Genomic DNA, 26163 nt, shown 5'->3' on the forward strand with positions numbered 1-26163 from the left:
AAAATACAACTGAATAATTAAAAGCATGCAGGCTTTCAGGGACTCAATCATGATTTTATGGCATTCAGGGACTCAATCATGATTGTTAAAGGCCTGTCTGAAAAGATCATTCATCAGCTGCCAGGGGAAGGGCAAAAAAAAGGGAGAGGGACAGCCTGATCTCCCAAGGGGAGAGCATCCCATAACCTGGGAGCCACCACCGAGAAGGCCCTGTCTCCTGTCCCCATCAATCCTGCCTGCGCTGGCAACAGGACCAATAGAAGGGCCACCTCTGATGATCTTAAACCCCAAGGGAGAGATTCTAACATCAAGTTATGGCGTTATCATCAATTATTATCAATTGCATTATTGCCACTGGAAATTAGGTAATGCTGAAGTAAATGGCTAATGCTAAACGTCTGTAAACTAATACACAACTTGACTTGGCTAAGCAGTAGGGGATGACCGTTACCAGGATGTTTTATGCCCACGAACGCTGGGAAAGTTCAGCCCTAGGGGCAGCGACCACCCAGCTGTGGTTTTCGGGATCCCCTTGCACCCTGGGGCCAGCCCCCACCCACCCACCCCTCCTGTCCAGCCATAGCCTCCATCAATCTTGTGCTCTGGCTGCCTGGAGAGGGAGGCTGGGATCCCAGCAAGTGCACCCGAGAAGAAACCTTTCGGTGCTGAACGCTGTCCCGAAATTTGGTTTTCCTTTTCTTTTCTGTTTTCCTTCTTTCTATCCATCAGCTCCTTTTCTATCCATTTCTTCCTGCCTGCCTGCCAGCCATACTCCGTTCACTTTTTCTCTTTCTTTCTTTCTTTCTTTCTTTCTTTCTTTCTTTCTTTCTTTCTTTCTTTCTTTCTTTCTTTCTTTCTTTCTTTCTTTCTTTCTTTTCTTTCTTTCTTTCTTTCTTTCTTTCTTTCCCCGGAGGGGGTGGTGGTGGGGGTGGTCCACTCGCAGCCCTCCCCCCCAGAAGGACTGGCCTGCCCTGCCCCGAAGAGGCCACCCGCCCGCCTCTCCTCTCCCCCCCCTCCCCGCGGGGGCATCCCGGCTGAGTCAGAGGCGGCGGGGCCGGGCCGGGCCGGGCTTGGCTCCGGGGATGCGGGGCGGGGCCGGGGGGGGGATCCGGGGCGGGCGCGGCGGGTAGAAAAACCCCACCCGGAGCGGCCGCTGGCCGTCGCTGCTCGCAAGGGGAGTTCGGCAGCTGCGCCCGCCCTGCCGCCCGCCAGGTAAGAGCCCCGCCGGGGACGATCGGCGTCCTTCCCCGATCCGGAGTGACTCCGAAATCCGCCGAGCCGCCGCAGCCGCCTTTGCTCGGCGTGGCAGCCCCCTTGGAGGCTCGCGCGAGCTCTTACTCCCGTGCAAGCGCGTCGAGGAAGGGGTCTCCGCAGGGCTAAGCCGGAGCGTTAGCGCCCCCCTTCCACACACACCCCCCCGCTGCCTGGTCCCGTCCCTTCACCTCGGAGTGAGCCTCCCGGGGGCAACCGGGCTCTTGCACCCGAGGCAGCCCCGGTTGGGATCGGGGCCACCAGCTGCCTGCGCCGGAGAGGCAACCCTGGAGGTGTTTCCCTGGAGGATTGGGGCCGCAGCGCTGGCAAAGCGGGGCGTCTCTCTCTCTCTCTCCCCCCCCCCCCCAGTCTCTCTTGCCCCACCAAGGGAAAGGGCGAGGCCAGCCAAGGCGCGTTACTTGGAAACGTTACTTTTAAAAAAAGTCCTCCTCCTCCCAGCATCCGATCGCGGGGCGGGGGGGGGTCTTCCTGGAATCCTCGAATGACGGAGCCGGTCGTCTGGGCGGGGGGAGCCAAAGAGAGAGAGAGAGAGAGAGAGAGTAACATTTCCAATGTAATCGCCGGAATCCCACGCGGAAGATGGGGCGGCGGCGGCGGGGGGGGGGGGCGGTCCTGCCCCCTGGGTTTTGTCAGCTCGAGCTCCGATGCAGAGTTTAGGAAAGTTCCTGACGAGGAGGCCCAGAATGGCCCAGCCAGCGTGAAGATCATCATCCTTGCAGTCAGGGAGGGCTTCTCCCGAGTAAGGATGGATCCGCGGGTGGCTTTGCAGCACAAGCCATAGCGGGGGCGGGTGTGTGTGTGTGTGTGTTGCTGCGCAACTGGAGGCTTTAGAAGGGACCTCTGCCCGCGGTGGGGAGAGGGGATTAGGTGGCCTCCCCCCCCCCCGTTCTGCCTCTCCAGCGTGGCAGGATAGGGGCCAACCTCTCGCCGGAGGGGCAGCCCCCCTCCCGCCGCCCTGGTTCACTCCTCGCCTGCTGGAACTCCGCCTTGGTGTGTGAAGGGCTGGTGCAAATGCGGAGCCGATGGTCTTAGGATCTGGCCCCCATCCCACCCCCCAAATTGAGGAGGAAGGTTGCGGGCTGGCATTTCCCTTTCGGGGGTGGGGTGGGCACGCCTGGCAGAGCATCATCTCGGCTGGCAACTTCCGCTCCGTGCGTGTCTCTCTCTTTTTTTCCTTGCAAAGACACCCACCCTGCAAAGCAGCCCCTTGGAGGGTGGCCCATCTTTTTTATTCTGGACCGCGCGCTGCTCTGAGGTGGGTGGCTTTGCGCAGAGCATCTGAGCCCAGCAGGATCCCGATGCCAACGTCTCCCGTCTGGTCCAGGGCCTCTCAAGTTCGTCATACGGCCTTGCTGCTCCCTGAGGCTTCAGCTCCTAGAAGGAGGCCAGGGGATGATGAGATTTGCAGAACAGAGGGCAGCCTCTTTCCAGTCTCTAGAGGCTGATCAAGTTCTGAGTTACACAGGGCACTTGGTGCGGGATGGCAAAGAGCCAGGTGTGAGCAGAAAACCTTGCACCCTTCTGTGGGTTAACACCAAGTGGGGAGAGAGGAGAAGACCAACCGACCGCTTCCTCTCTCCTCTTCCTGTGAGCCCTGCAGGCACTCTTGGGCGCCAGCTGTAGAGGCAGCGGAGAAATGCAATGGGTTGATCAACCCCCCCAACCCCCCCCCCCAAATGCTCCATCTGTTTCCTGAACACACCCTTCAAGACCACTGGAAGTGTGTGTGGGGAGGGGGGGGGAGGGAAGAATCTGGCCTGCTGTTTGGAACGCTCCGCATCCCCTGCCAGGATGCCAAACCGTGGCGCGCCCAGGGCGAGAGAGAATGCAAGAACGCCATGCTGGCTGCCAGGCAGATCCTCGCAGGGCGTGGGGCTGGGGCTTGCCAGCGCCAGAGGAGATGCCCTCATCATCTTCGGGGCTGACCTTGGGCGTGTCCCCTCTCCTCTCTCCCTCTTGTGTCACTGCCTGTGGATTCCCCCCCTCCCCTCCACCCCGCCCTGCCGCATGTCTGGAGGCCTGGCGTGTCACAACTGAGAACTGAGCCACACCCGTTCTGCTAGCTGGTCTTGCTGCTTCTGCGGAGGGGGGGGGAAGCAGGAGAAGATGGGCGGGTGGAGGAGAGGGAGGAGGTGCCCAAGCCCCACCCCTGGTACGTGATGCCCGCACGATGCATTCCTGAGAGCCCCTTGACCCCTCCTTCGGGAACCCTTTGCACATTTTCCTCTGGAACGAGGCGCCTGGAGAGTTCTCTCTCTCTCTCTCTGGTGTGTCTTTGGAGGAGCCCAAGGCATAGCGGTGTGAAAAGAGCACCAGTGTCAAGGGTGGAGTGTTGGATTCAGAATCTGGGGGTGGTGGTGGTGGATCTGGGTTCTAAACTGCCCACCTCCAAAACTCATTGGCTTTCCCTGAGCCGGGCGCTGGTTTCCTAGGCTAACCTACTTTGAGCAGGTGTGGTAGGAATGGAAGAGGGAGGGAAGTTATTATCAAGGCAACGCTGACCGATTCTTCTTTTTGTCTTTTGTGAACTGGGGAAAAAAACTTACCTTGATCTTTTGGGTAACCAGGTTGCTGTAAATGTTGTGGACTAGCACCTTGTTTGTCATGCTGGTCCAGGCTTGTGTCGGAAATCCGTCACCCCCTTTGCCCTGACTGTGGGTAGGAATCAAGACCAAAGTGAAGACAAGCCAGCCCGAACGTTGTGGGTGGGGGGAGACGTTTGTAAGGGCCCAGTCAGACAACTGATCTCCGAAGTGGCGTGTTCGGGGCAGGTCCCCCCTTAAAGCCCAAGTAGTAGAAGAAGAAGAAGAAGGAATTGAGGGCTGGGCTGCTTCCTCACAACCCTGCTTCCCGGAAAGGGGCCTCTCCCATCCAACAGACTGGCCAGCATCTAGCGTAGAGCAGCTGGTGCTGCAATAAATCTGATAGCTGCCAGGTTGCCACAGGACTCTTGGGCAGGCACAGCACCAATGAGCACATGCACAGCAAACATGGGGGCCCTCTGAGGGGCTCCCGGCTGGCTGGCAACTAGATTCTTGGATGTTTCCTTGAGGTGGGGGTCAAGTGAGGCAGGGACTGTGATTCTCTTTGCCTCTCCCCTAATAAAGGAGCAGGGCTATGTGGTGTAATGGGTAGAGGGGCAGGCCCCCAGTTCAAATCTCCTTTGGGGTGGGAAACTCACTGGGTGACCTTGATCCAGTCTTTCTGTCTCTTTCATTCGGCTGAGTTGACACTGAGTAGTGGTCGGGATGATCAAATGAGTGTTGGAAAGCCCTTTCATATTACCCCTACCCCTACGGTGGAAAGGAATGGTGGAAACGGATGTCTCCATGCCTGCTTTGTATCCTGTTGGGCAACGAAAGGGGCCAAGCGGAGTTGGCCGGGTATGTCTGTTGCCGACCCCCGGTATATGCAGTAGATCCTTCGATTCCGTGGAAGGCGCCCTGTTTAAAAGAAAACATGGGCTTGTCATTCATGCACCCCGTTGGCTGGGTGAGGGGAAGCAGGAGGTCTGCCTTCCATGTCTGTCTTGTGCGCATGTGCGGGTGCGACCCCAATGTAGTGTGAGAGCAGGTTTGGCCGGCTCCCTGACATTGCAAACATTCCCTATCCCCAGTGGAAAGCTTCCCCCCCCCTTCTAGCGAAGTCAGCCTGCCCTGCAAGAGTTCATTTTTTGAAATGGGGCAGAGTTCCACTTAGCAAAAAGAGACTTTCCTCCACCCCACCCCCCTTGCAATGCTCCTTCCCCCCTTTTGGAGTGCATTAATTTCTGCGGCTCAGGAGGAGGAGGAGGAGGAGGCGGGCCTGGCCTGAGCGCCTTCTCGCTTTGCTCTGCTGGCAGCTTCCGTTTTGCAGCCGCAAAGGTGGGCCTTTCCCAGCAAAACACTCATTTAAAACGGGCACGTTGAAACCGAGCTATTTTGGGCTCCAGGCGTTTCTGGGTGGAGGCAGAACTCTGGAAGGGAGCGTCTCCCAGGGCTCGGGGGGAAGGTCTGTTTTGCACATGCCACTCCCAAAACTCTGGGGGATTTGGGGAGTTGTAGTTTGCAAAAGGGAACTTCCCTGAGCTAGCCTGTGGCAGGCTCCGTTTCACTCCACTTCTTACAGCCTGCATTCCTCCCCAACCACACCCAGCTGTCTCTGGAAGAGATGACTCCAGGATTTCCATTCTCTCATCCTGAAACTCTGGCACACGCTGCCTTCCTCCGCCCCACCTCCTGGTTTTGGTCTTCCCAGAGCGAGAGACGCCTTCGCAGGCCAGGAGTCACCCTGAACACCTCTCTACCTGTGCCCCCCCCCCAGCCTGCAAAGGCAGAGTCATGAGCCCCTTGCCAAAGGTCCCAGGCATTTCAGGGCAGAGGCTGGGAAATCATTCTGCTGAAACGCTGGACAGCCACGGCTGCCAGTCAGAGCTGGGCGTAGAGGGGTCAGGCAGACCAAAGCGTAAGGCAACTTCCCTCCCCCCCCCAATCTCATGTTAGGAATGATGAGCAGAGGGTAGCAGGGAAATGCCAAAAGTTCTGCAATGGCTCGTAGGTTTCATTCTGCTCTTTTGAGAACAGGTCGGTTCTCCTGCGAGATTTCCTGTGGAGAGTATAAGCCTTTGAGAGCAGACCTTGGTGGGTCACAAATCCGGTGGCACTTAGCAGTTTGCACCTCTCTGACCGAATCTGTGCAAGGTTTTAGTCTTGGCTGAAAAATAGGCATTGTGTTTGCCCCGTCCCCCTATCCTCCCCCCCCCCCCATCCATAGGAGAAGACCAGAAATCTAGCCAGCGAATCGCACCAAGTGCTCTGCTGAACTCCTCGGTTGTCACCTGAATGTTCTGTGTGTGGCTTCACATTTCCGGTGAGGGTTGAAAACACACCCGTGCCCTTTTCCTCCCCCCCCCATTGTCTGTGCTGGCTAAGGCTGATGGGATTTGTGGCCCAATGCCAACAGGAGCCCCCCCCCCCATTTCTCATTCCTGTTTTATGAAATAGCCCCAATGCCCCGATTTTGCCTGCTCCTCTCTTGCGGCTCCTGGTCTCCATCCAGCGGAAATCGGGCACGCCCGAGTCCCGCTGGAATCATTTGGATTCTGTTGCAGGCGGTTTCCTCCGAGTCTCTCCCCCCCCCCACAATTGTTTGACCTCTCGGATGAGAGAAAGCCTGTCCTGGTGCACTCTGGGTGGGGAAGAGCCAAGTCAAAAATCAACCTGGGGTCTCAGACTTGCCCCCCCCCCCAGATTTCTTCCTTTTCTCGGCCAGGCCCACCGACCGTAAAGGCTCCTTGTTTGGGGGGGGGGTCACTGCCCTGACCACCCTCCACCCCCGAATTCCTCGATAGATACAAGTGCGATCAATAGCCATGAGAATACTTTAGGTTTTAAGAAGACAAGGAGAAAATGGGAGGGAGGGCAGCTGTTCCTCGGATCAAGGCTCCTGCAGTTCGACCTTTAGCCTTCCAGGCATTCGCCGGGCATGTCTTTGCTTGAAGGCTGCAGATTGAAGTCGAGGTTGCATCCTGCTGGATGGGGAAATTTCAAAAGCAAATAGGTGCGGCCTTGAATCATATCCTCCCCTCCCCCCCACTCTGGGATGGGCTGCTGTTGGCTGCATTTCAGAAGCTGGAAAAATTACTTTTTTGGGGGGGGAAATACAACTTTCAGACTGTTCCCCTCCCCCAAAACCATGCCATCTAGGGCAATCTGGGAGTTGTAGTCCCAAAAAAATTAACTTTGCCATGCTTTCTCCTGGTTACACTGGGACCTTTGCAATTCCATCCCCTCTTAGTTTTACTGCTCTTGGATTATTAAGACTATTATTATTGGCTCATTAATTTCCAAATTTGGAGTCCACTCATGAGGACTAGAAACCTCCTCTCTTGGTTGAAAAACCAGAATCCTGGATTCTGCACCAGCTTTCACTAATGGCAAGGGTGGAGCCTGCAACATCTCTGCAGCCACGTCATTAATGCCCATCTCCTCTTTTTGCTGATCAAAGCTTCTTCTCCAACAAAGAGTTCCCTTTTCTTCATTGCCGTTTTCTCTCTCTCTCTCTCTCTCTCTCTCTCTCGTCCCCACCCAGGACTGTCTTTGCTCTGACTGGCCTGTTTCTATGGCAGTTCCACAGACTTTCCAAGGGCGTGTTTAGCAGAACGGCTGGCCTTGGTTCAGATCTTGTCCGGCTCTCGCTCTCCTTCGCTCCCCCCCCCCGCTTCACGCCCTCCGTGTGTTTTCCCTGCCCCAACGAGCCTGTTTGAATGTGGTTTTTATTCGATTGAGTAAGAGAGGCCTTTCAGAAATCCGTTGGAGGACGGGTGTGCGGTAAACGAAGATGTTTTTATTTTGGGCCTTGGCACAAGCGCCCCAAGAGGAGGGAGTGGTAAAATGACCCGAACCTTGTCTTAAAAATGAATTTGGTGTCCTATTTGCCTGCAGAAAACTCTTGGTGGGTGGAGGCCTCCCTGGCCAGGAGCAGTCTATCTCCAGATAGAGTGGAGGATTCGTGCCTCTTTGCCTCAGCGTCTGTGTTTCATGTTTGCCCCCCCCTCCCAGTTGGGAAGCCAGATCTCTGACTTGGATGCATGAAGAAGTACTCTAACCCTCTGTGTGTTTACTCAGGAGTAGGTCCATTTGTGTAGCTAATCTGAAGCTCTCCAGATGTTGTGGACTCTAGCTCCCATCAGCCCTGATCAATCAGCAGTCCCAGAACATTTGGAAGGCACAAAGTCAGCCGATTTCTTACCCCCCCCCGCTCCGAGATTGTATGATTTCGGGGCTGAAGTCTAGGTGACGCCACAAGTGGCAGAGATGTAAGCGAAGATTGGCAGGCGTACTTTGCACCAGGCAGTGTGTGAACATCGCATGGTGCAGGGTTCAAACCCTGCACAGTTTATTCTGCTTAGAAGGTCAAGACAGACACGATGACCTCTCGCCTCCCGGAAGAGAGGAAAGAGAAAAACCTGCTTCGGTGGCGGCCTTCCGGGGGGGGGGCACAACAAGCTGGACCGAGCAGGGAAAGCTTCTTCCACCTTCTCTGTGTGCACTCTTGGTGGGAAACAAATCCCACCAGGATCCGCACCCGAGACCCCCAGGGTATGAAGATGGGATTGAGTCCTCCGTGGTTATTTTAAAGGCAGGGAAGCTGGGCGACGGGGGGGGGGGGGGACGAACCTCCTTGGTGTCCCTTCCAGGTTCTTCAGAGCCCTTCAGACGGAGGTTCACCGAGGGGCAGGCGGTGTGATTCTTAGGGCTTGTCCCACCAGGACTAGAGGCCCCTTTGCTGGCCGGGGATGATGGCATTCGTAGTTCCATGCATCTTGAGAGCACCAGGGCAAAGGAGGGGGAGGGCCAGTCGCTTGTGAACACGCCCAGGAGCACATCACACACCGTTTGCCAGGAGCTGGCTGGCAGCTTTGGGAATTATTGTTCTCTCCCCTCCTAACCTGCGGAATTTGGGAGTTGCCTTCCTTTCTGCCCCTCATTTCCAGGAATGAAGCAGCGCCACTCCTTGAACTCCTCCAAACTCCAACCTTCTCAAATCACCTGGTAATTCATCCAGAGGCTTGACTCCCTCCCTCCCTCAGAAGGGCCACTGGTGGTTTCTCATAGTATGTGAGCAACAGGGAAGCTTCTTGAGTGGAAAAATGGTGGGGAAATCAACATATTAATTTGTCTTCTTGGCTGTACCGCCTTGCTGTTCACAGCATTTGGTTCTGTAAAGCAACCTTTCAAGGGAATCTTCAAGTTCCTAGTCCTCAAAACCTCTTTTGGCCACCTGTGAGATGTTCATGGAATGGTTGATCGTGGCCACTCCCCAGTGAGCTTCAATGGTGGAATGGAGGATTTGAACTCAGATCTCCTGCGTTTCCGTCCAACACTCTGTCTGTTATTCTACACTGGCTCTCACTGAAGCCAAAGTCTTGCGTGAGCCTCAAATGATCAGAAGGAGAAATGACCTCCATCTTTCTGCATAATTTGCCAATTAGGGTCCTTGCTTAGCTTGATCCGGCCATGCTGGGGACAGATCCAGGTTCTCTGTGGGTCGCAGTTCAAGGATCCACTCAGACCTGATGCAAAAATGGAGCGGAATAACGACTCTCAATGGAGAGGTTTCCTGTTGCAACTCTCAGGGAGTTGCTGCTCACACTTGGTGGGCATCCAATGAAGAGTTGCAGAGAGAGACCGATCCGTGGCACACATTGAGAGGGGCTCTGTTGGAAAGCAGCTCTTGTGATGAAGGCTCGTGGTGAAGCTTTGTGAACAAAAGAAGAGAATGGGATTTCCATTTTGAGGTGCAGGAGGGCTTCGAAAGGGGTAAAAACTCTGCCTTAGGATCGGTTTCCATATTTTCCGGCCTTTTAGCTTGTGAATTTTCAGTGAGTGGACAGACGGTCACTAAAGGGAGCTGTTTTTCGTGGCTGGGTCATGCCACCCTTCAGCCAGAGGGGGTCTAGATCCTATTTTTGGTTGGGTCAGAGATGGAACACGGGTGGGTTTTCTGGACGACAATTCCCGGCACGCCATCGCTAGCGTGATTTCGTCTCCAGGTCCGAGGCTCAACACGAGTGGGCCAGGGCAGAGTTTTCTTCTTCCGTTTCATACCCCCTCCGTGGCTAATGCTCCTGTGCTCCCAGGACCTTGGCGGGAAATGCGTGTGGCTCTTGTCCTTTCTGGCTTTTCCCCTCTGCTGACGATGGCTTAAATCTTAGGCCTGGAGGAGCAAGAGGAATGTGTTGGGTGGGGTGACAAAAGAGCTCCTGCTTCTTGGCGTGGCGTCCCCATTCCCACGGTTCTGCCCTTTCCACGCCTCCCCCTCCTGGTCGCTTGCTGAGGAATGGCACCCAGCGGCTTCTGTAGTTACCTTGATCTCCTGGCCAGCATTGTGGCTGCGTTCTCGTTCTCGAAAGGTGCTGCTAGCGGAAAACAAACAAATAAAACTGGAACAATGTTTTGACTCTCCTGCTGGGGTTTGCAGTCATGTCCCATGTAACTCTGCGCTCATGTCTCCGAAACCACCTTTATGTAACTGCCGTTTGCATTTAAAGAAGAAAAAGGCATCGGCACCTCATGGCCAATGTCATGTTCTCAGACTTTCCGTTTAACTGAAAAGACACAATGCAGGGAATATTTCTGAATTTTGCTGATGCCCTGAACACCTTAGGCAGCAACCAGTTTTACAGAATCACAAGATTATTTGGAAAGGCTTGCAAAGAAGCAAAATCTGGGCCGGGGGGGGGGGGGGAGGTATGACTTGGAAGTAATAATCTGAGAACTGCCAAGCTGGAAGGGGTCCCGTGGGTCATCCAGTCCAGCCCCTGTCAAGGAGGCCCTGTGGGGAATCGAACCCCCAACCTCAGGCTCTGCAGATAGATATTTAAACCACTGAGGTGTCCAGCACTGATAAACCTGCCCCAAATGTTTCCATTTACTCTTAGACATACTGTATGTACATTAAAAAAATAATTCTTGCAACCATGGCTTTCGCCACGGTCCTGGGCTCTGAATATATGCTGCCTCTGGTAAATCTTGAGATGACTTCTCTTTGGATAGTTGGAAGGGCTTATTTCTCTAAGTCTTTGGGGAATTGCCAGGTTTCCAAGGAAGAAATGATGACCTTGTGGACCCCTTTTAAGTCCTTTCCAAAATGTGTTTCCGGTGCAGACGGTCAGCCAGCTCGTCAGCCTTTCTAAGAGCTCAGATGGTGATGAATATAGAGCCAGATTCACATCAAGGCTTTCTCCCTTGTCTTCCAGATTCCTCTCAAGATGTCTACTGTACATGAAATTTTATCGAAGCTCACCCTCGAGGGAGACGTAAGTATTCCTGTTCATTCCTCTCAAGCTTGGACAAGTTGCTTTCATAGAATTGTTGAGTCGGGAGGGGGCCTCTAAGGCCATCGAGCGCAACCCCCTGCTCAAGGCAGGAACCCGATTCAATGCGGATCTGATGGAAGGCTTTAGAGGACCACAACTGGCAAAAGTCCCACCACCACCGCCACCGTGGACCATACTGGCTGGGGGATTAGGGGAGTTGTAGTCCAACTGAACAGCATGGCTAAATTCTGTCCTGCTTCCTGAAGCTTCAGATATATCTCTGTTTGAAGCCTCAATGCTGCTCGAAGGCAGAATGGCTCATTCTTTGGCCAACGGAGTGGCCCTTCATTCGGGCCCAGGCGGTGCTCCTGAGCCCTGCCTTCCTTCCCCCTCCGCACCTTCGCTGCTGCAGGAATGTGCTTATTCCCAAGACTAGAAAGGCTTCTGTGGCATGAGCTGGTCCGAAGTGTAACTGGGAAGTGAAGCACAACGGCCTGCCAAGTCATGATGTACTTACCTGTTGGGACGATAAACATTTCCGTTAAAGAAATTCATAAATTGCTAAAGAAATTGCTACGGCTTCTTGAAGGAATTCATATTATTTCAAGAAATTTTAAAGAAATTTGTGTTTTTTTTTAAAGTGTTGCGTGTTATGTTTCAACTTAAAAAACCCACAATTTGCAAGGCAGGCCTTGGATATGTTGTTCCTGTTCAGTCGGTTTCTAAAGTAGAAACTTAGTACAATTTTGCATAAACCAACCGGAGGGCCGTTTCTTATCCCGCCAGAGTAGCTCCAGTTCCTCTAACGTAGACCTCTGTAAAGATGTACAGTGGCTTAAATCTGTTCCCCCCCCCTTTTGCTCACCCCTAGCGCGCTATCCCTCCCAGTGCTTACGCCACAGTCAAGGCGTACGGGAATTTTGACGCCGATCGAGATGCTGCAGCCCTCGAAACCGCCATCAAGACTAAAGGTACGGTGGGGGTAGAAACAAGTTGTTTGTTTGCTTGTTTGTTTACAATATTTTTTTTACCTCGCCTTTCTCCTCAAGAAAGGCCCAAGGCAGCCTAGATCATTAAATGACAATACTTAAAGTTTAAAACTAAATATGCAAATATTTAAAAAGAATCAAACAAACATCACACTAAAAAGGATAAACAAAAGCAACACCAAACACATTTAGAGCAGTAAAGTGTAGCAGTATATTCAACAAACTCCACTCAGGCAGCCAGTCGCCGAGGAGAAGCTTGCCTCAAGAGAAATTTTTTTTGCCTGACTGTGGAAGGAGAGCCAAGGTGGGGCCAGCCTGTCTTCCAGTGGGAGGGAGTTCCAGAGTCTCTGGGAGCAGTTATGTTGGCCTAATTGTTTCCCCCGACTTGGCCCCCGTTGGAAGCAGGATGCTGGGCTCAATGGCTCTCTCTTTGATCCAGCAGGTCTCCCCACATGTTCTTGTTAGTTAAAAATGACGGCTGTTTCATTCCTTGGATAAGGATTGGACATTTCAGACAAAAAACACGAAACATCCGATCGGAGAGCAGAGCTCTCTGCAGGAAATGTTTCCCCAACCTTGAAGCCTGAAGATTTTCTCCAGAGGTTTGGGGAAAATGCAAAGGAGATTCACAAAGAGTTTTCTCGGTGCTGTCAAGAGTCTTTCATTTTATGTGGCTTTCTTTGGCCCACTTTCTCTGTTCTTCTTTATGGGTTCTTGGTTGCCTTTTGCTGCCCAAGGCGAGCACCACAGATTCCTCCCCCCCCCCGCGTGCACGCCTGCCCCCCCATCTTATACATTCCTACTAGGACTCTCTTGCTTGCCAGGAAATCATAAAAGCGTCAAGAAAGGCTGTTGCTCCCAAGGCTGGTTGGAGCGTTGCAGCAGCGGGGGAGCGAAGGGAAAAAAAAACCTCGCAGCACCTTGGCGCTCCCGGCTTCCCACCAGGCCAGAGAGAAAAGGAGGAGGACTTGGAGCGTTCTTCCCTTGCTTCTCTGCAGCTCCACCCGGTCTTGGCTCCTGTGACTCAGCGGCGGGGCGGGTGGTTGGGCCCTTCTTTGTCTTCCCCTAAAGTGCCCCCCTCCCAAATCTGCCAGGAAAATGACAAAGCGCCAAACGCCCTGTGTGTCCCTGTTCTCTCTCTCTCTCTCTCTCTTGCAATCTGAAAGGCCCTGTGTTCTTGGGTGCGGTTCATGATTTTTTTTCCATCCAACCTCTCCTTCCCCCCCTTCTTTCAGCTGTAGTTCTCTCTCTCTCTCATGCATCCACAGACCATCTGCATGTATAAACTTTCCAGTTTTAGAATTGCAGATTTTATGCAAATTGAATTCTGTGTATAAGCTAAGCCTGAGAACAAATTGAAACAAAAAATGTTTGGGTAAGGAATAAGTAGAGTCCCCCCCCCCCCTTCACTCCATCAACAGGGTTCATTTTGGAGCTTGCAAAAAGCAACTTTTGGGGAATGTTGCCCCAAGGATCTCGTAAATATGGATGCTGGATTGTGAGCGTGTTTGAGCTCATACACGACAGCAGGGGCACTAGTTCAGTGATGACGCCTCTTCTGTTCATTCTCTCTCTCTCTCTCTCTCTCTCTCTCACACACACACACACACACACACACACACACACACACACACACACATGCACACACGCATGCATGCATGCATGCCTCATGAGCAGGTAGCCTCTTCCCTGGATGCCTTTCGTTTGAAAATCAGTACTGTCATCAGCTCAGCAGATACAACTTCTGCTTCTTTGGATTTAACCTGTTTTTCCCCCCAGGGACTCAGGCATCTTTAATGCGGGGAGAGGGGGATTTGGACTACGAATCCAGAATCCCCCAGCTCCTTTCTGAGAGATTAGGGCTGAAGTTTGCTCATCAAGGGATCTGAAGACCAGTTCGGTTGAAGTCTCTCATTTTTTTGCCCGGGCTCTGCTACCTTAGCTGTTGTGGGTTACCCCCCTCGGTACTGCATGATTCATCTCCTGCAGACTGACTCATATTCTGCTATTTGTCTCTCATCCCACGAGCTTTCTGTGGTCATTCTAGGCCCCCAAGAGTGAAACCCAACTCCAGGAAATACCAGTTTATCCAAAAATGACTGGCCCAAGAGATTCAGAGGCCTGAGGCGTTGCACCTTTAAAAGCATGCCAATTAGTACCAGAAAGGTCTGCTACAGAAAACCATTCGAAATGATTAGGAGCCGCGCAAGATGCACTGTTGAACTTTTCTGCAGAGATCAGGACCTGGGGCATTTTTTTTTAAAAATTAATTTTTAGAAAAGCTTCTATTTCTCAAGAGTGGAAGCAAGACCACTTTTAGGAAACGGTCTGTACTAATATTATGGCATCACTCTCTTTAACAGAGATTTTCCTAAGCAGGTTGCAGATTCTCTTTAGCTTAACATAATTTTCATCCTAGCCTATTCTGAACAGCACCCTGAAACTTCCCTTTGCTTTGCTGCCTGTATGATCAAGGAAGCTGGAAGTTTCTGGAGAAGTTTTAAGACGGGTCGCCGTGCGGGTCAGTCCTAGGAGAGCCAGGCGACTTCGAGATTTAGCAGATTTTTGTCTGGCCTGCACCCCGCTTCCTAAGTGCAACAGGTGAAGCAGGGTTTAGTCTAGAAAAGCTTAGGCTAAGTAAAACCCATTCAGTTATAAGGCCCTTAATTGTTTCTACACAACTGTAGGGTCAAAGGAATACAAGCTGGTGCTGTGCAGGAGGTTAATGGAAAAGAGGATGAAAAATCGTGAAAAGGACTTTAGGGGAAGCCAGGTCACCGTATTGGGTGGGCACGATTATGTTGCCTCCTCCCAGGTGTGTCTTTTTAGGGTCACCCAGAATGGTTACTATTTATGCCTCCATTTCTGGGGTGGTATCATGTTGCCACCATACAGGTTGCGCCGTCACATGTCTTCAGACTTTTTAATTTTTGAATTGGTGGTGTAAATTTGAGGACTAGACCCCTGGCCTCTAGCTAGATCGCTCAGTGGTTGAGGTCTCTGGCTGCGGACCTCGGTTGGGAGTTCGATTCCCCCATTGTGTGCCTCCCGGCCAAAAAGCCAACCTGGGTGGCCTTGGGCCAAAGTTGCACGATGGTCTCGGGGCGCCCCCTAGAGGAAGGGAAGATGGTCAACCACTGCTGAGGACTCTCTAGCTGGAAGACTCTGAAAGGGATTGCCAGAAGTCCGAATTGACTTGATGGCCCATGCAGAGGATGATGATGATGATGTCCTCCAGAATTGTAGAAGGGGTGGAAAAGATTGCAAGCCAAGGAAAACTTAGGCAGGTGTTACTCACATCTGGGTGTGTGTTTTTGTTTCGAGGTTATCAGTTTTGAAAGCCGTTCCGGGAAAGTTTCCATCCTTGGCATGGCTGATGGAATAATTTGGACATGCGTCTGTGGAAAACAAAATACTTGTCGAGGCAAGCATCCGTTTTCCAAGCCAGTTGAGAAAAATCCCACATAATAAGTTTCATTGAACTCCATCTGTTTGTCTATCTGTCTGTCTGTCTCTCTCTCTCTCTCTCTCTCTCACACACACACACACACACACACACACAAACACACAGAGGCAGAGTTTGTTTTTAAAAATGGATCCTGCTGCCAAAGAATACTGGTAGAGGAAAACCCCCACTAATTCTTCTTCCTTTTTTCCCCCGGGGTCAGCTTGCCCCAGGTTAATAAAATGGGGAGGACTCTCCCCCAGGATCCCTGCTTTCCACCCACCTCTTATCAGCCCATGTATCTTGGCAGTCGGTGGTGCCAGTAAATAATTTAGAGACAATATACCCAGAGAATAATTCCTGCAAGTATGACTTCACCTCTCAGAGAGGCAACTGATAAATGAGCATTGTTTGCAGAGCTGTGAGAAGCACAGGTCCTCTACTGGGATGTTTTTTTAAAGCCGCTTTAGATTTCCAGGAAGAATCGAGCCATGGATTCAGTTTGCAGTCGGAAGGAGGGAAGGGGCTGATGGCGGTGGGGGCGGGCGAGGTCTCCTGTGCAACCCTGACTAAAAAACCTTGGGTGTACGCGCTTGTGCTTCCTTGTGGAACCCTGAAGCCGCTTTTACTGGGAATGCTGATGGCCAATGCTGGCCAGGGGATTCTGGGAGTCGTAATCCTAAGAGTCGCTTTTCCAGGCTGCAGTAATTGGTGGTGTTTTACTTCTGGGAGAGGGAAGGATGTGGCCACCTGGCTTGGAAAATGCCAATGGGATGTGGATCCGTGTTTTTGGAAGACCTGGGCCAGCAGAGAGGCAAATGCCGGAGGCCACGGGTTGACATTGCGCGCTCTCTCCCTCCCTCCCTGCAGGTGTGGACGAGGTGACCATCGTCAACATTTTGACAAACCGCAACAGTGAGCAGCGGCAGGACATCGCCTTTGCCTACCAGAGGAGGACTAAGAAGGTACGGCCGGAGGCTTAGAGCTGTTTTTCCTCCCCCAGCCGGCTTCCCCTTCCCCAGTGGCATCCCCTCGGCCCCAACTTGCTCAGCCCACGGCTGTCGGTAGGGATGCAAAGACTTCCACCGTTGGAAGTCTCCTGAATTGTCTCCCTCGGCTTGTCTTCTCTCCAGGAACTGGCTGCTGCTCTGAAATCCGCTCTCTCTGGACACCTCGAGACCGTCATCCTGGGCCTCTTGAAGACGCCGGCTCAGTACGATGCTTCGGAGCTGAAGGCGTCCATGAAGGTAAGCCGATGGAGTGGCCAGGATGGTGCAGCTGGTTCTGTGCCCGATCCCATCGCTCGGACAGTTTTCTGCCGTGTTTCCAGCTTATGATTCATCTCGGTTACAACTTGCACTCCTGACCACAGTGTGCTCCTCAGACTCAGGACAGAAGGAGAAAGTTTAGGGTTCCTGTTCATAAATTTTATTTGTCTTCCATAGTGATCCCCAGTCTTGGGTTTCCAGATGTTCTTGGACTAACACTCCCAGAAGCCTTCATCGGCCAGGATTTGTGGGAGTTGTAGTCTAAGCACAACTGGGGACTCAAAGTTGAGAACTACTGCCTTACACCGTGCTGGCTTTCTCACTCTACCAAGGGTGGAATGCCATTTTCCCCAAGGCTGATTTATTTTTCTTTATGCAATGCTGCCCTCTGCTGTTTCTGTTCAGTAGTCTTTCTCTCTCTGTAAGTTATTCTTGCAGGAGCAGGTGATACCTTTATTAGACTCCTTTAAAAAAAAATCAAGCAAGCAACAGACAGCTAGCTTCTGACGATAATTCATCTTCTCAAGGTTTTGCGCCAACTTCTTCTGGTTAGTTCAGAAAATTGCATGCTTTTATTAAAGTCCCAAACTTTCATGGCTGTTGTTGGGGTCCTGTGAGATTCGTTAGATGGGTACAGATGCCGTCTGCAAATGGCTTGGTGGGGGGGAGGGTGGGGCTTCAAACTCCTTGCTTTCAACAAAAGGCGGCCAAGCCCTCTGCCTTGCCCTCATCTCCCCCTTTGCCTTCTTCCTGAAATTCAAAGAAGCTCCTATTTGGCTAGGGAAAGCGAGGCAATACAGAGGCCGGGCGAGCCTCCATCAGAGTTGGGATTAAAGGTTATTCTTGGTGCTTAATACTTTTCCCGGAAAACATGCTTTCCGTCCTGGTGAAGCCCAGAAGTGAACAATCTTCCCTCCAAAGCTCACAAAAATCCAAGGTGAAAACAAGAGTTATAGAGGATTCCTATTTCAAAAAGGAAAACAAAGGCACGTAGTACAAAAATTGTTGACTTTTGCCTGCTGCCAGACGGGGGCAACCCCTTCACCTTTTTACAAAGGGGGGGGGGAAATGAATTATAGCCCTTTTGGGATTCCCAGTCTGGATCAGTGGGAGAAGCGCAACTGCGGCCTTCTCTTGGGCTTTGGGAGAGGGGTCAAAGAAAGTCCAAAGTCTCGGAAATCAAAATGCCCTTATTTGTGAAGATGGCCAGTTGGAATCTGGTCCACCTTTGTGGTCAACACCTGGCCCTACATTTGACTCTGTTTCCTCTGGGCCACCAAGCCCAGAACTTTGGCCGCTCTGCATGGTAGCCTGGAGTAAAGGGTCCAAGCCCCACTGTCTTCCAGCAGCCATGCTCCAACCAGTGTCTTAAAATGAACACCATCGTCCCCAGCTTTTTGGCCTCAATGGTCAGGGATTTGGAGAGAGCACGCTTCCCAAACTCAGCTCGAAACCTTGCTGAACAGTTCGTAAGCTGGCCCTTCATGGTGGTTCCTTTTTTGCATGGCTGGAGGGGATGGTAGGAACAGTTCTGCCCCATGTGCAGGATGTGCCAGAAAACAGGGTGAGGAATTCTGGAAAGGTCTTGCAAGCCTCAGGACTGAGTTGCAGACGGCGGCCACGTTGTCGCTGGGAAGCAGGAACCAAGTAGAGCAGAAAAGGTGGGCTAGGAAAAGCTGGAAGCCCCCTCCTTGTCTCGCCAGATTGTGAATAGCCAAGAACACCCAGTGAGTGTGAGAACTGCACAAGGATTTCAATTCCTGTTTTTTCCCCCCTGTTGAAGGTGATTGTCCACTCAGGGGGTCAGGCAATCACAGTGTTCCTCATGCAAGCCAGAGATGCTCCCCTTGGACAGAGCAGGGATTTATTCACGCGGACAAGGTTGCCAATGACACCTAGAGAAAGCTCGTTGGAAAGTCTGGCTGTTTGCACAGCTGGCTGTTGCACAGGTAGAGCGGGTGGTGCAGACAGATGCCACAGACTTGAGCCTTCTCACTGCCACCCTAACCTATACCAGCTTCTTCTGCTGAGGTGGAGTGAAAAGCAGAGGCTAGCCCTGACTCTAAGCGAGGGAGGCCATCCAACATCTCATCACACCATGCAAAACTTGTTCTCTACAGAAGTTTCCCCTAGTATGACACTCTTCTGAAGTTTATGTCTTATCACACAGGCTGGCCATTCTGCTTGGGGATGATAGGAGTTGTAGTTCGAAACTTCCAAAAAGGACCAGGAATGAGAGAAGGACATCTGTTAGTTTCTCTTTCTCCTGCGCTGGAATTTTGTAAATTTGAATTCCCCCCCCCCCCATCCTGCACGGAATTAAATTTTCAAATGTTCGCAGACTCTTGCAAAACAAGCTAGAAATTAAATCCTTCCTTTTATGGTTAACATGGGCTAAATCCCATAGCTACAGCTGTTCTTAGTATGAGGAAGACCACATTTTTTCTGCCTCCCTGTAGTTGTGCTACAGTTGAGGAGCTTTTGATTAGGAAGGAAAAAAAATTGCAGGTGGAAACCCTAAATCAGGGCTAAGGTGGTTGAATGCCCAGGAGTTTGAGCCTAGACTTTTAAGAGTTAAGCAATTAAAGACTTCAGTATCCATGGATAAATACATGCGTTTCAGGATCTCTCACATTCTCCCCGCCTGCAAAAAAAAGGCCAATGTGAAAACAATTGCAATTTTTTCCAAGTTCTTGCCCCCAGACAATGCCCTTCTCTTGCTCCAGCTTCGACGGCAGCACTTTCTCGGAAAACATCTTGATGAACCTTTTTCTGGCTTTCACGGTGAGGTTTTCTTGGCACGGGAACCTCGCGTTGAGCCTCGCATTCCAGTCAGAATTAATTTGCAACAGGTTGGGGGGGGCGTGCTTGCCTGCAGCGCAGATGGTGCCGGGTGCCCTTCCTTGACAGCGAGGCCTCTGCCATTCCGACACCGGGAAGCACGTGGCGCAGCATCAAGGCGGAAAAGGCCATTTTTTTCCTTTTCTTTTCATGACTGCACGGGTCCCTAGAGTTGCATTCTTAAGGCGAAAACACAAAAAGGAGTAGAGCTCCTTCGTTGAAGCCATTTCATTAATCAATTATATATCTAATTTTAAAGCCAAAGGTAGTATTCTTCAGCGTCTTCTTCTTTTTCAAAGAGAGAGGGAGAGAGAGAGAGACCCATAAAATAAGTTGTGTTAATTATGTTCTTTTCCTAAAAGTATTCTACTTTCCTGGCAGCTAAAGCGGCTTTGTACGTGATTCCGGGTGGAACGAAAAATCGGAACAAAAATTAATCCGTTTTGCCGCCCTTGGGCGAACGCGGCTTTTGATTGAACTGGGCCTGGGCGGGGGAGGGGGGGAGTTCGTCTGAGTTCCCAAAGAGTTTAATTAACACCTGACACCTTTTCATGTGGATTAGTAATTTTCTTATTGTATTAACAGCTTCATAATTGATTTACACTTTAGACCCAGTTAATTCAACTTTTAGTTCAAAGCTGTACTTCTGATACTCGGGTTTTATATGTTTCCCCCTCGCGAGGAAGCGGGACGATAGAGGAACCTGCTGATTAAATCTTGACTTTGATCATTAACAAAAAACAGGCTTTGAAATACATATTTTATCATATAGGCCCCCTTGAACTCATCCAACGTGTTTCAGAATGTATAAAATTTGAATACTGGTCTGCCGTGGAAAATACATTTTTGTTCTTCAGTATTAGCAAAGGATAATGAACGGGGTATCTCGGCTTATTTTTAAAGGGCAACACAGTATTGATTTCTTCCTTTTTGTAAAAACACCTTTTCGGCGTCGTATGTGCATTACGCTCACGACAGAAGGGAAAACAGGAGATGTTCCTTTTAGCCGATCTTTCGCGAGAGGCGGCTTTAAAACAGAGCTTGGCATTTGTGCTCTTGGTCCTACGACCTCTTGCACTGCTCTAAAAAAAACGGTTTTCCATCCCAGAATTCATCACTTAGAAAGTTACTTTTTGAAAAGTAATTCATTAATGAACTCACTACGAACTCCCTTTGGCGAATTAATTCCATTCGCACTATGAAAATAAATTCAGCAGATGATTGCAATGCCTCCTTCTTTGTTTATTGCTTTGTCACTCATTTTTTAGATATTCATCTAAAATATAAGAAAGTAGCCGACTGTCTGGCTCCTTTTTTTTTTTGTTCTCAAAAAATACTGAGAAAAGGCAAGGAGTAAACATAAGTACTTGTTTCACACAAAAAGAAACAATGTTATGATCAGGGTGTTATTTGCAAAAAGAACTCATTACAGTGTTATTTTTTTTGTTTGTGTTTCGTGGATGCTTTGCTAAAATCTGTGATGTAGCATTTGTTTTTCATTGTCAGCGCTTTTTAAAAGTGTCACCCCCTTTACACCTCAGTGGTGTTTCCCTATTTTTATATATATAATGGCTTTCCTGGATCTCAGAAGTATAATTAGCGCAAACGGTGATGCCCATGACAGTCCTATGTAGTGCATTTAACCCCATCAGACCTTCATGCCTCCACACCATCACGTGAATCATCGGTGGCGAAAAAAGAAGACAGAACCTTTTTGTTTTAAATTTGCCTTGCATCCTGTTTTGGGTGCAGTGCAAGAGCACATGACTCTTCCATATCAATACACGGATTTCACTTTTGCCTTCCAGGGTCTGGGAACGGATGAAGACACGCTGATCGAGGTCATCTGCTCGCGGTCAAACCAGGAGCTTCGTGAAATCAACAGAGTCTACAGGGAAAGTGAGTTGAGCGTGTGGGATGCAATTTACGTGCTTGAGCTGTTCTGAAAGCGAAGGAACCAACCTTGGGTCTAAAACGCCAGGTGGCTTCCCTACAAATCCTTTACTCTCTTTCTACGCCCTCCCTTTATTTTTTTAGTGTACAAAACTGACCTGGAAAAAGACATCATCTCAGACACCTCCGGCGATTTCCGCAAGCTGATGGTTGCCTTGGCCAAGGTAGGGGCTTCTCCTGGGCTCGGTGGCTGTTTTTCACCCATTGCTTGTTTCAACTTACTCTCCTGGGGGAGTCTCCTCAAGTTAAGCCTCTGTGGCATCTCTTTGAAAGGGACGTCCACAACACCGGAAACGCTCTTACTGACTAGCACGTGGTGCCCTTGTCCAAATCCACTTCCCCCTCAGGTGGTCTTGTGGCCATACTGGACTACAATGCCCCCCTGGGCATGCTGGGGGTGGGGGGGGACATGTAGTTTGGAGTACCTTGAAGGCAGGCCAACCTCTGAAGGCCATGTAATGACAAAACCAGCCATTTAGAAGCCCAGGGGGAAAACACAGTAGAAGATGGCATGATGTACCCCATACTGACTGGGGATTCTGGATGTTGTAGTTCAAAACAGTAATTTTGGCATACTCTGCATGATCTTGCAGACCGCAAGTTGGATCAATGATTAAAACGAGGGGGGGGGGAGGAGGTCAATGCAAATTTATTTTGTACCTCTGCATATAAGGAAGCTGAGTGTACTGTGAGGCTGAACCTGTTCCTCGGTCCATGGGCAGCACAGAAAGAACCGTGATTATTTTTCTGATTAATCTAGGTGGGAAAGTATTTGATGGTCTTGCTTGAACTGGGTGTTGACTTGTTGTTTCTCTGCTGGTTTTTTAAAGGGAAGGAGGAACGAGGATGCTTCTGTGGTGGATTATGAGCTGATCGACCAAGACGCCAAGGTGAGCGGTGCTGAATGCCGGTTATGGGCTTCTGACTGAACAGCTGGCCTCTCAGGGCCAAGCTGGATGGGACAGTTATCACGTCACTGGAAGCCGGAGTTCCTGAGTCGCCGAAACACATCTGCTTGTCACAGCATGAGTGTGACCCGTTTCCTGTATCTTAGAAACTGGTTTGCTCTTAAGGTTTTCGGCATGGAATGCTGCCCTGAGGGTGGTGGCGGCACTGGTGTATTATGTAATTGTGTTTTATTGTAGTGTTAGGTTTATGTTGTTTAGGTCGGATGTTTGTTTAATACATTTATTTTTAAAAGTGGGGGGGGGGAAGAAAAGAAGAAGAAATCGGTTTGCTTTGTTTTGTGGTTAGCTTTCTGGAGGTCAATGCAGGGTTGTTGTTTTTTGGCAAGAATGAATGCTCAGGCTTGTCTCTCTCCTGGAATCGTGCCTGTGACAGACTAATTTGGTTTCTGCTCATAAGGATGTGCTACCTGTAATAGGTCGTTTGAGCCGAAGAAAGAAAAGTGTTTCTTGAAATGCTGTATTTTCCCATTTTAATGCAATCCCCATTTTGGCACTCGCTGTGCGCTGTGTGTGTGTGTTTAGCAGGAGGGTTAATTTTTGTGCTGTTTTTGCCGCGGTTGTTTGTTGACACCCTCTGTGCTCGTTCCTCCCCCTCAGGACCTGTACGATGCTGGCGTCAAAAGGAAAGGGACCGATGTTCCCAAGTGGATCAACATCATGACGGAGAGGAGCGTCCCCCACCTTCAGAAAGGTAGCGGGGAACTTTTCCAGACCCTTTGGGGAACCCTGTCAGGGTGGGAGGGTCTGAGAACGCAGTCCGAAGTCCTGTGACATCCTTCTCGGTCCCCTGATGCCCTCCCCTCCCAGCCAGGACGAGGACCGCGGGCAGGCGGTGGGGATGACCGATGGGGCCCTGGCTGGGTTGTCTTTATTATTTCATCTGAGGCACGGAACGGGCCATCAGCCACAAAAGCGTATGCCAAACGAAGCTTTGCTGGTACAAGACTCTCGCTGCAATGGACTAGCGTGTCTGTGGCTCCTGGAAATGTGGTGGTGGCTTGTGGTCGGGGGATTCCGGGAGCAAGGGTCTAGCAAAGGGTTGGGGCCCAGACACTTGTGCCAAAGGGAACTTGCATGTCTTTAAGTTGCCACAAGTGTCCTTGTTGACTATCCTGCTGGAGATCTACTTAATTTCTGCTTAGGCTTAATTTTTCTCCTGTCTTTTTCTTTCCGCCTCCTCGCCTGGTTAGTCTTCGAGAGGTACAAGAGCTACAGCCCTTATGATATGCTGGAGAGCATCAAGAAGGAAGTGAAAGGGGACCTGGAAAATGCTTTCCTGAATCTTGGTAAGGAAGTGGATAGTGATCATCCTTAAATGCTGTCCTTTCCAACTTAGGGTGACCTAGGTGTAAAGTGTACTCAGAAGGGGTTGTTCCTCCTGGTGGCACCTGGGGAGAGTGCAGCTTGCCCGAGGCCACACAAGTGGCAGGGCATCAGCCACACAGATGCTGGGTCATCTTGGCTGGGCCATCTCCTGGGAGGCATAGGGGGGATTCGAACTCCTGATGCCTGGCTCTCCTACCCACTGAGCTATGCCAGCAGAGAATGTTTAGAGGCAGAAAATAGTGGACTATCCAGTTGCTCATTGTGTAGAAGAAGGTGCTGTAGAAACATATCTACTAAGCTGCATTTCTCCACTATCAATAGATTTCTGAATCAGATTGCATGGTGCTTCAGATGTGGATGGAGGATGCTTTTCAGAGGAGGGGAAGGAGTTTAATCAGGAGCAAGAGTGGTTAAATCATTTGCTAGAAAGCCAGGACAATTTGGGGGACCTTTCTTGCTCCGGCAAGTGAATGAGATAATCATGAGGCTTTTGAGTTTAATGATCGTTTCTTTCCCCGGGAGCTCAAGCACTGAGGATTGCTTATTGAAATGTCTTGATATGGTCATTCATAGGTAGCTCATCTATTACTGATATTCCAGAACTCCTGCTGGAATTCAGGGAGACGCAATACTGGAATGTCGGAGCAGTTCCAGAGCAGAACCAAAGAGCATCCGAGCCATGCCTAATTCTGAGATCCAGATCAGAGATAAACGTTTTGTTCTCACCCTGTGTTGTATTTAGCCCCGTTGTGCTCCAGCCCTTGCCTTCTGCCATGTGCTTCCAAGCATGTCCACCTCGCTCCTTCCTTTTCTTGCAACGTGTCTTTACTCCCGTGTCGATTCTCTTTCCTCCACAGTTCAGTGCATCCAGAACAAGCAGCTGTACTTTGCTGACCGGCTGTACGACTCCATGAAGGTAAGATTATCCGGAAGCAATTTGGGTTGTGATTCACAGGGAAGGTCTCCTGCTTGTGTTCCCCTGGAATGAACGGGAGCTGTTGAGATTTCCTCCATACAATGATCACTTCTGTTTCCTCGTCCTCTTAACAGAGCTTTTGAGCCTCTGGAATCTGTGGTTCTGTCTTGCACCCAGGAGGCTTCACAGTATACAGTGGTGCCTCGCATAGCGAGGTTAATCCGTTCCGGATTAACCTTCGCTATAGCGAAACATCACTGAACGGGACAGGGAAAGCCATTGGAACGCATTAAACATCATTTAATGCGTTCCAAAAGGCTCCTTCACTCACCGTCCAGCGAAGTTTCCTATGGCCGGCAGCCATTTTCGCGCCCTCGTTAAGTGAGGGGAGGGTGCGAAAACGCTGCGCGCGGCCATTTTGGGGCTTCTGGCGGCCATTTTGTCCACCAAACAGCTGATCGTCGGAGCTTCGTTTTGCGAAGATCAGTAAGCGAAACGCTTACCGATCTTCGCAAAGTGAATTTCGCCCTATCTAAAGCTCGTTGAGCGATCGCATTAGCGATCCCAAGATTTCGTCGTTGTACGGTGCGCTCGTTAAGCGAGGCACCACTGTATATATATGTACAGTATATGGACATTTTCAAATATTACAAACGGTGAAAAAACTATTGCAGGGCAAAGGAACCCGGGACAAGGTCTTGATCAGGATTATGGTCTCCCGCTGTGAGGTTGATATGCTGAAAATTAAGAGTGAATTCAAGAGGAAATATGGGAAGTCTCTCTACTACTTTATCCAGGTGAGTTCACTCTTAGTAAAGCCCGCCCTTCTCTGTTGGGTTTCCTCTCTTACCTGACTTCCTCTCCCTAACCCTCAACCCCTTTTGTCTCCCTGCAGCAAGACACCAAGGGAGATTATCAGAGGGCGCTCCTGAACCTGTGCGGAGGCGAAGAATGAAATATCGAAGGAGGAGGAAAGAGACATTCCAGAAAGGAGCTTCCCTCGCCCCCCCACCCCTTTTACCCCCAGCTTTCTGCGCCTCTCGTTTGCAGAATTAGTTCCTCTGGCACAGTAGCCTCGCTAAATCAATTCCTGTAGGCTGTCTACGCCAGACTGATACTCTCGGCCGCTTTTCTATAGTTCTCTTTCGTGGCTCAGCTGTTGCTTGGCTCCCTGCACCCCCAAGTAGCTAATCTCAGCAGAAGTTACAAAGCTGAAGAAGTTACATTCCAGAGAGAGAGAGACAGAGAGAGAGAGAGAGAGACAGAGACAGACAGACAGAGACAGAGAGAGGAAGGGAGGCAGGCATACCTGCGTGATGACATTCTGCCTCGGTGTTATGTTCCTGTCAAAAATACAAATAAAATGGAATTTTTACTTTAAGAGAA

The 26163-nt window shown here is 50.7% G+C and overlaps 1 protein-coding gene across 1 annotated transcript; it reads left to right on the forward strand.

Moving 5' to 3' along the window:
* The first annotated feature begins 1056 nt into the window (after nucleotides 1-1056).
* On the forward strand, nucleotides 1057-26163 carry ANXA2 (annexin A2). The gene is made up of 13 exons (XM_072982154.2): nucleotides 1057-1212; nucleotides 11012-11071; nucleotides 11943-12042; nucleotides 16376-16470; nucleotides 16639-16752; nucleotides 21423-21513; nucleotides 21652-21731; nucleotides 22398-22457; nucleotides 23133-23226; nucleotides 23726-23821; nucleotides 24719-24777; nucleotides 25452-25574; nucleotides 25673-26163. Exons 2-13 carry the CDS (start codon nucleotides 11024-11026, stop codon nucleotides 25730-25732), a joined length of 1020 nt encoding a protein of 339 aa, XP_072838255.1. The 5' UTR covers nucleotides 1057-1212; nucleotides 11012-11023; the 3' UTR covers nucleotides 25733-26163.

This window comes from Pogona vitticeps, chromosome 12 (assembly GCF_051106095.1).
Source record: "Pogona vitticeps strain Pit_001003342236 chromosome 12, PviZW2.1, whole genome shotgun sequence".
NCBI classification, from domain to species: domain Eukaryota; kingdom Metazoa; phylum Chordata; class Lepidosauria; order Squamata; family Agamidae; genus Pogona; species Pogona vitticeps.